General features: G+C 42.4%; 1 protein-coding gene across 1 annotated transcript in view; it reads right to left on the bottom strand.

The window, feature by feature from the left end:
- The window catches only part of LOC123967448 (phospholipid transfer protein-like), a 27,371-nt gene that overhangs the window by 3,364 nt on the left and 14,514 nt on the right, over positions 1 to 9,493 (bottom strand). Inside the window, exons 5-13 of the mRNA XM_046043546.1 lie at positions 8,892 to 9,047; positions 8,374 to 8,425; positions 7,131 to 7,286; positions 6,847 to 7,017; positions 6,605 to 6,655; positions 4,767 to 4,934; positions 4,159 to 4,226; positions 4,032 to 4,071; positions 2,571 to 2,622 (exon numbers count right to left, since the gene is read on the bottom strand). Of these exons, the coding sequence (XP_045899502.1) occupies positions 2,571 to 2,622; positions 4,032 to 4,071; positions 4,159 to 4,226; positions 4,767 to 4,934; positions 6,605 to 6,655; positions 6,847 to 7,017; positions 7,131 to 7,286; positions 8,374 to 8,425; positions 8,892 to 9,047 (914 nt within the window). The remainder of the gene's footprint in view (positions 1 to 2,570; positions 2,623 to 4,031; positions 4,072 to 4,158; positions 4,227 to 4,766; positions 4,935 to 6,604; positions 6,656 to 6,846; positions 7,018 to 7,130; positions 7,287 to 8,373; positions 8,426 to 8,891; positions 9,048 to 9,493) is intronic.

Below are 9,493 nucleotides of genomic sequence, written 5' to 3'. Positions count from 1 at the left end.
GTTTTAGAAGTGAGTTGTTTTAGAAGTGTGGTGTTTTAGTGAGCTGTTTTAATAGTGTGGTGTTTTAGAAGTGAGGTGTTTTAGAAGTGAGGTGTTTTAGTGAGGTGTTTTAGAAGTGAGGTGTTTTAGAAGTGAGGTGTTTTAGTGAGGTGTTTTATAAGTGAGGTGTTTTATAAGTGAGGTGTTTTAGAAGTGAGGTGTTTTAGTGAGGTGTTTTAAAAGTGAGGTGTTTTAGAACGAGGTGTTTTAGTGAGGTGTTTTAGAAGTGAGGTGTTTTAGAAGTTTGGTGTTTTAGTGAGGAGTTTTAGAAGTGAGGTGTTTTAGAAGTGAGGTGTTTTAGTGAGGTGTTTTAATAGTGAGGTGTTTTAGAAGTGAGGTGTTTTAGTGAGGTGTTTTAGAAGTGAGGTGTTTTAGAAGTGAGGTGTTTTAGTGAGGTGTTTTAGAAGTGAGGTGTTTTAGTGAGGTGTTTTAGAAGTGTGGTGTTTTAGTGAGGTGTTTTAATAGTGAGGTGTTTTAGTGAGGTGTTTTAATAGTGAGGTGTTTTAGAAGTGAGGTGTTTTAGAAGTGAGGCGTTTTAGTGAGGTGTTTCAGAAGTGAGGTGTTTTAATAGTGAGGTTTTTTAGAAGTGAGGTGTTTTAATAGTGAGGTGTTTTAGAAGTGAGCTGTTTTAGTGAGGTGTTTTAGAAGTGAGGTGTTTTAGAAGTGAGGTGTTTTAGTGAGGTGTTTTAGAAGTGAGGTGTTTTAGAAGTGAGGTGTTTCAGAAGTGAGGTGTTTTAGTGAGGTGTTTTAGAAGTGAGGTGTTTTAGTGAGGTGTTTTAATAGTGAGGTGTTTTAGAAGTGAGGTGTTTTAGAAGTGAGGTGTTTTAGTGAGGTGTTATAGAAGTGAGGTGTTTTAGAAGTGAGGTGTTTCAGAAGTGAAGTGTTTTAGAAGTGAGGTGTTTTAGTGAGGTGTTTTAGAAGTGAGGTGTTTTAGTGAGGTGTTTTAGAAGTGAGGTGTTTTAGTGAGGTGTTTTAGAAGTGAGGTGTTTTAGTGAGGTGTTTTAGAAGTGAGGTGTTTTAGTGAGGTGTTTTAGAAGTGAGGTGTTTTAGTGAGGTGTTTTAATAGTGAGGTGTTTTAGAAGTGAGGTGTTTTAGTGAGGTGTTTTAGAAGTGAGTTGTTTTAGAAGTGTGGTGTTTTAGTGAGGAGTTTTAGAAGTGAGGTGTTTTAGAAGTGAGGTGTTTTAGTGAGGTGTTTTAATAGTGAGGTGTTTTAGAAGTGAGGTGTTTTAGTGAGGTGTTTTAGAAGTGAGGTGTTTTAGAAGTGAGGTGTTTTAGAAGTGAAGTGTTTTAGAAGTGAGGTGTTTTAGTGAGGTGTTTTAGAAGTGAGGTGTTTTAGAAGTGAGGTGTTTGAGTGAGGTGTTTTAGAAGTGAGGTGTTTTAGAAGTGAGGTGTTTTAGTGAGGTGTTTTAATAGTGAGGTGTTTTAGAAGTGAGGTGTTTTAGTGAGGTGTTTTAATAGTGAGGTGTTTTAGAAGTGAGGTGTTTTAGAAGTGAGGTGTTTTAGTGAGGTGTTATAGAAGTGAGGTGTTTTAGTGAGGTGTTTTCATAGTAAGGTGTTTTAGAAGTGAGGTGTTTTAGAAGTGAGATGTTTTAGTGAGGTGTTTTAGAAGTGAGGTGTTTTAGTGAGGTGTTTTAAAAGTGAGGTGTTTTAGAAGTGAGGTGTTTTAGTAGTGAGGTGTTTTAGTGAGGTGTTTTAGAAGTGAGGTGTTTTAGAAGTGAGGTGTTTTAGAAGTGAGGTGTTTTAGTGAGGTGTTTTAGAAGTGAGGTGTTTTAGATGTGAGGTGTTTTAGAAGTGAGGTGTTTTAGTGAGGTGTTTTAGAAGTGAGGTGTTTTAGAAGTGAGGAGTTTTAGTGAGGTGTTTTAGAAGTGAGGTGTTTTAGTGAGGTGTTTTAATAGTGAGGTGTTTTAGAAGTGAGTTGTTTTAGAAGTGAGGTGTTTTAGTGAGGAGTTTTAGAAGTGAGGTGTTTTAGAAGTGTGGTGTTTTAGTGAGGTGTTTTAGAAGTGAGGTGTTTTAGAAGTGAGGTGTTTTAGAAGTGAGGTGTTTTAGAAGTGAGGTGTTTTAGTGAGGTGTTTTAGAAGTGAGGTGTTTTAGAAGTGAGGTGTTTTAGAAGTGAGGTGTTTTAGTGAGGTGTTTTAGAAGTGAGTTGTTTTAGAAATGTGGTGTTTTAGTGAGGAGTTTTAGAAGTGAGGTGTTTTAGAAGTGAGGTGTTTTAGACGTGAGGGGTGTTAGTGAGGTGTTTTAGTAGTGAGGTGTTTTAGACGTGAGGTGCTTTAGACGTGAGGTGTTTTAGTAGTGAGGTGTTTTAGACGTGAGGTCTTTTAGTGAGGTGTTTTAGAAGTGTGGTGTTTTAGTGAGGTGTTTTAGAAGTGAGGTATTTTAGTGAGTGTGTTTAGTGAGGTATTAATAACTTTAAATAAGCTCTATTAAAGAAATTTTAAATCTGGACGTCACCAGTTTCTTAACCCTGGTTAGGGCCCTGCTTGAAGTGTTTGATCAGCATCATGAAGAGGTTCATGTGTGTCAGTGCTCACCACGCAGGAAGCCCTTCAGCTTTTTCGACAGCAATCCATTCAAAGGTTTCACCTGCACACAAACACAGAACACAGCGGCATCATTATTACTGTTGTTACAGACTGACAGGAAGGAAAAACCTCCTGAACTTGGCGGTCCAAGTGTCCATAAGGTGGCATTGTCACAGTGTTTCCCTGCTTGTTTTGCCCTTGTATGTGTCAGGTATCTGTGAGGTATCTAAACTGTCCATTCAGTTTCAAAATCTATTGGAACTAAACTGGTTAAATTATATTATACAGAATATGTTTGAAGAATTGGATCAAATATGAATCACAAACTGCACAGGCTTGATCTAATTCCAGATTCTCGTCATGGAGCCACAGTGCCCTCCTGAGGACAAAAGAGGTACAACATGCCATGTTTTCTGTCTGTACAGGGATGTGAAATCCTTCACCATAAACCTATTTTACTTGTCAATTTAAATCTTCATTCTTAACCCTTTAAGTAGTTTGTTAGCGTAGAAGTTACATGTTACTGCTAACTAGTCACAACCTTCTAGTTAAGTAATACCCCAACTGCATAAATTACTTATAGTAGGAGGAGTAACGTTTAATCTGAGTTTGTTCTGTCCTTCTTTAGCAGCTTTATAATTGTCCTGTTTATCAGAAGAAAGTCATAGTGGTCAGGTCAAAGTTTTTCTGTTCTACTTGGATTCTGTAACAATTTGTTATTGTGCAGCTTAAACCTTAAACTTGAAAACACAAAGTTGGCAGGTGGGTTGAACTTTTCTCCCACTACTCAGGCACATATAATGGCCCTCTGACCTCAAGGTGAAAAGCTTTGCATTTCCGTAATTATCTCAAGAAGGCTTGGCTTTGAGTCCAAATCCTTTCATCACTTTAATCTCTTAAGTCATCTGGTCTTCTCCGCTGGAAATGTCCAATGTTCGATTTTTATCGAGCTGCTTGAATCCGATTATCGCTGCTGAATGTTTGTTTTGGGTTTGTACCGCTGTAGTAAACTGGGTCGTGTTGGCATAAACTTCTGCGAGTACTGCACAGAATTTGCGATGTATGTGAACGTGCCATAAGAATTAAAGCTAACACGCCCACAAAGAGGCAGGGATCTTTTCATTGGTCAACACTAGACCTGGCCTTCTACTGGTTGGGGATTCTGACAGCGTTCTTGCAAAAGCAGTACGAGAGCAGAAATCTGAGAGCAAACGTTTCACAAAAGCAGCGCGAGTGTGAGGAGAAGAGCTGTAGCTGAGGCAGGAAATCTGTGCAGCAACAAAACATCCGAGTCCAAGCTCACAGTCTGAACAGACCGGAGCAGGTCTGAGTGCGAGCTGTGAGGGCAGGGAAAGATTTACAGCATCTGTGTGTGAAATCAATACGTCACGCACTCAGACTTGAATAAAGAGTCACGCTCTCAGATTCTTAAATAAAGACAGGAAAATGATGTGGCTGGTGGGTTCTTACCAGATTGTCTCTGATACTATTTTTGGTGATGATGGTACAGCTGAAAGATAGAACCAAGTTTAGCTTAGCATGGATGCTAATGGGATTCTGTGTGCTGTAGCACGTGTGACTGTGTGTGTGTGCTTACTCGACGTTGCTTGAAGGGAGAGTCAGGTAGTTTCCCTTGATGGCGACCATTATCTGAACCGTACAACTCTGGAGGAGAAACAGTTTGATGTTTAGTTGTAGAAGAAGAAATGGTCTCACCTGACGGTCAGACTGAGAGGACAGCTTGGTCCTGGATCAGACTGTAAATACTGTCATGTAGGTGCTAGGATGTCTGTCAACTGTTCAACAACTATATTTCATGGATTCAGAGCTGCAGATGTGTCTGTTATTAGTCTCTCCATTGACTTCGTTCGTTATCACGCCGCCTCTATAACTCCTCTTGCTCTGTGGGGAAAACCTCAGGGGGTGGTGGGAAAGTGCTTCTTTCCTCTGGCATTAATCATCTCACAACCCCTCTGATTTTGTCTGATTTTGTTTGTTTCTGCTTTTGAGCGAGTGGGAGGTGCTGGTGGGCTTTTGTTTGGGTCTGTCTGTTTGTGTTCTCTGGCTTTCTCTCCCTCTCGCTCGTCCTTTCTTCCTCTCCAATGCAAGGGCTGTGCTGGTGGGGCCCATTGTTTCAGGTACAGGTGAGACGCTGACATCAGATCATGACAGATGTGTGTGTTCTGGTTGTGGTTGTGTTTTTACCGCTGACACCGAGAGGAGCTGCTCCTGTTCCCTTCCAGCCGGCACTGCGAACACACGGACTCTGGCTCTGGCAGTGATCGTCACTCCATCCCTATGGCTGGTGGTGATGCTCGGCGCCTCGGTGACTTCCACTTCAGCAGAGAGGGGATCTGTCATCCGCAATGGTTGCTATGGAAACACAGCATTAGTAAGTAGAACAGCGCACTCAGTAGATTGCAGATCTGCACCAGGTGTGTCTGTGGGCAGATGGGAGGGGGACGACTGTTTTTTGAATTTGTTACAGACCAACTCCAGCTTGTTAGAATCTCAGATTGTGACAGCTCCCCTTCAACAGAAGAATTAGAAAACACTAAAGTCAAGGTCTGACATTTAGGAGACACATTTTTGAGTTGATTGATTAATCAATAAGTTTAAACACCCTATAACTAATATATTTTTCATTTCCGCTCGAAAATGCTTGCTAATAAATACATGCAGACAACTATTATCTGGAAAACACTGTAGGGCCATGGCATAAAGCCTTACCTAGTCCTAGTTTAAATTTCATACCAATACCATTAAAAATGACTATTTCACACAGGTTTTTCCGAGTGTATGTTGTATTTTTTTCTGAAACAGCCCCGCCCCTTGGTGGCAGGCGGCTGCTGCTGCATCGCTCCGTATCAGCTGGCAGCTCGATTTTTTGCTGGTAGATCATGAACTTCCTACTTAAAGCTGGATATCATTATTTTCAGAATTTTATTGGCTACATGAAGTGCCAGTCATCGGCACAAGTGATTGCAATTGGCTCGGCCTACCCGCGAAATAACAGGGGCTGGCCCTTCCTTACAGCGTGGGCTCTCGTTGGCTGTTGTAGGCTGTGAAAGGGACATGTGAGCTCCTATTGGGTCGTATTTGGTGTCACTCAAAAGGTCAGAGTTCAGCAGCTAATTTGAATACAAGCTATCGTATTTGATTACAATCAAATCAGAGTTTGAACGGTTATAATGACATATGAGCCACGTCTGCTGGCAAATATGAAACGATGCAGCAGCCGTCCCTGGGGATTTATTGATGGAATAATGTGTTTTGGACTAAATGTTTTTACTGGATTGGATCGTCTGGACCTTTGACAACGTAACAAGACCGTTTTTGTTGGAATATAATCGATCGGTTGATTAGTTATTATGAGGCTTCATAGGTGCTTTGCGTCAATTTTGATTGTAATGGCTGGTCTGACAGAAGCGCTGATTGGACCCGCTGTGGTGATTGTATCTTGAAATGGTTTGCATTGGTCAAATCACAAGGATTTTAGCTTTCAAACGGTGGATCATATGAGTATGAAGTTAACATAGCAGCTGTATGCACATACCGAAAGCCACCGCCAGGAAATGACTGCCCGTGGGCAGGCCGTTGGAATAGTAAGAGGTTAAGTAGCCCAGTTAGAAGAGAGGGGCAGTTTTTCAGTGTAATAAAAGCTTGAATCAGCATGTCAGCGTTGTTGTGAGCTCAGTTTGGTGATATTCCTAAAATGAAAAACACTGGCTGCAGCTTCACCTTGTTCTCATTAGTTTTTAAAATACTTTTAGTCAAGTGATACGGTTAATAAAAGCATTCAAAGAACTGGGATCGTATGGAGAAACAGATATAATTGTGTATCATCTGCGTAAAGTGATATACAGAATAGAGGAGGGCCCTGAATGCTTCCTTGGAGAACATCATAATCAAACATCTGTGACTCACAATCACCTTAACTAACCAATAATTTTATAAACTACATGCTGGAAATGAAAAGGGATAACACACTCATTTTATATGTCCTTTGAAGACCTTTTCTGCTAATTTCTTTTTGAACTTACCCTACTCAACTGGAGAGCTCTCAGAGCAGCCTTCAGACCTGCATCGGTCACCTGGTGAGGAGAACAAAGGAGGTTTGTATCATCAGGATCAGCTGAAAGACACACTAAATAAACTTTCATACAGTCAAACACATTAGTGGTTAGGTCTCTCAGAGTAAAAGCCTGGGGTGGTGAGCTGTGTGGCTAATTTTGGTGAACCACGTCATCTTGTGGTTTGGCAGGTGGTTTTTGGCTGTTCCCACCATTTCAGTCTGCGCCATGACTCCTGTGCTGTAGACCGACATGATGGCGCTGTTGATGAGGAACTCAGAGACGCCTACGTAAGCCATCCGGTCACTTTCTCTGAAAACTGGATCTGCACCTCTTCTTATTGAACCAGCATCAACAGTCTCGCCCTGCCTGAACACCAAGCCCTGAAACACACAGTCAGTCTATTAAATAGTATAGTGGCATTATTAACGGGCCCGTACACCGGGTTACTTCTCGTGGTGTTCAGGCAGCAGGAAATGTTCAGTTTTTTTCTCACTTTGAAAGGCACATCGAGGAATGTGGAGGCCACTGTGACGTCTCCGCTCAGAGAGTAGTCGATGTTGAGGTCTTTGTACAGAGTCATCGCCATGGAGATGTTCTCCAACATGGAGTTAACTTGAGGAACAGCGTACCTCTGAACAGCAGGACAGAGCTGCAGACAGACAGACAGTGTTGGTGTCTCCTCCTGGTCCAAGGAGGGGCAGTAGTGTTAAAAAGCTCTACATAGATTACATAGAGTTTGTGGGAATTAATTCTATATATCTTATTAGCACGCTCTCAGACAATCACATCACTGATCTCATCGCGCAAACTCAGCACTCTGGGTTTAAACACAACACTCTGCAGCTGGATACTGGACTTCCTCACCAACAGACCCCAGTCAGTTCGGATTGGCGGACACACCTCCTCCACTCTAGTGCTCACCACCGGAGCCCCCCGGGGCTGTGTGCTCAGCCCCCTCCTGTTCATGCTGTACACCCACGACTGCATCCCCCGACATGGAAAAAACTCCTGTGGTGGCAACACCACCATCCTCTTCTGGGTTTCAAACAACGATGAGACTTCATCTCGGGAGGAAATTCATAATCTTTCAGAGTGGTGCTCAGAGAACAACCTACTGCTCAATGTCAGCAAAACTAAGGAGATAAAGACACACTCCTGTGTACATCAGTGGAGCTGAGGTGGAGCAGGTGAACAGTTTCAGGTTCCTGTGAATCAGCATCACAGAGAACCTGATCATGGTCATCTCACAAGCTCAGAAACAAATGGATTTCTTGAGGAAGCTTAAGAAGGCCAAATTCCCACGGCAAGTTCTTGTTAGCTTTTCCAGAGGCGCAACAGAAAGCATCCTGACTGGAAACATCACTAACATGGAATGTGCACGGCCCAGGACCAGAGGGCTCTGCAGCGGGTGATTCAAACTGCTCAGAAGATCCTTGGTACCCATCTCCCAAGCATCACTGATATCAGTGAGGACAGTACCGACCCAGCCACAGCCTGTTCACCTTGCTACATGCTGGGAAGAGATACAGAAGTTTCTGCTGCCTGAGAGACTCTAACTTCATCCTCAGCTCTGCAGAACTCTAATCTGCGTACAAGTACTTCAAATAAATGTTTCAGTCTGAAACATCACACCTGTGCATCTGAACATACAGATTTAGGATTTAGTTTTTCCAGAGGAAACCATGCAGACTCACGCAGACCTCATTTAGCTGTTAAAGACTGGAGGTGGAACAAACCTGGGTGTTGAAAAGGTTCCGGAGAACTGGTCTGAGTACGTCCACCAGATGCCTAAAAAGCAACAAGAGAACCATTTCAGCTGATGTAGCAGACATGGTTTCACAGAGACCAGCTGGTGGTTTTAATGAGGATCTGGGTCTGTGTCAGTCTGTCCTCCACTGAGGTTCAGACCTTAAGGTTTTCCTCATGATGAACATAGGAACTTCTAACACCTAGCGCCACCATCAGGTCGACATGCTTTAAGACCAGATCCCTGCAGAGCTGAGGTCAGGATGTTCCATTAAAGTCACTCTTTAGTCAGATGATATTTAATGCATTAATATTAATCAGTTCGTCAGTAATCATAGCGGTGTTGTGTCAGAAACTGTTTCCCTGTCAATGTGTTTCCACTAACGTAACAAAGCCTTAACTCCTAAACACAGGAAACACCATGCCAGCCTGCAGGTCTGGGTGTCATCATAACCCAAACACCAACTGTCCTGGTCTGAATCTAGACCTGGTCTTAGTCTTGTCTTACCCGATCCAGCCGGTGGACTGTGTGAGGATGACATCAGCTGTGAAAACACAGTTTGGTATCTCAATGCTCAGACGTCCTTGTTGGTTTCGGCTCAGTTTCACTCCGATGGTGGCGCTCACGCCTGCTCCTCCGAACGCTATACTTCCTGCGTCAAGACTGCGACAGAAAACCAACAGGTGAGATCCTCCAGTGATGAGCTGATGCTCTGTTAGCTGAACGTCCTCAGGGTTTGTTCAAAGGAACATTTTACAGCTTGACCATGTGCAGGACGTGTTCAATCTGCAGATATTTCTAATGGAGTTTGGTGGAGTGTTTCCTCTCAGGCTGCAACACTGATGGATTTTAATTAAAAACTTTTTTATCATCAGGTTCATGATTTAATAGAGGATTCCTCATGACAAAGAGGAAGATTTTTAGGTTTTACTGGATATTCATTGATTTATGTGAGTGATCATGTGTTGGTAGATTATTACTGATCTGAGAAGAATCTCCTCTAAATCACTATTAAACTGAACCTCAAACTGTACTGCAGAGTGTAAAATAATGACTTCAATACAAACGTCACAGCTGCAGGAGTAAAGTATGTGAACTGGCTAAAAGTC

Source organism: Micropterus dolomieu, linkage group LG02, assembly GCF_021292245.1.
Source record: "Micropterus dolomieu isolate WLL.071019.BEF.003 ecotype Adirondacks linkage group LG02, ASM2129224v1, whole genome shotgun sequence".
Lineage (NCBI taxonomy): Eukaryota > Metazoa > Chordata > Actinopteri > Centrarchiformes > Centrarchidae > Micropterus > Micropterus dolomieu.
The sequence above is the reverse complement of the archived record's forward strand: the minus strand, read 5'-3'. Positions and strand labels throughout refer to the sequence as shown.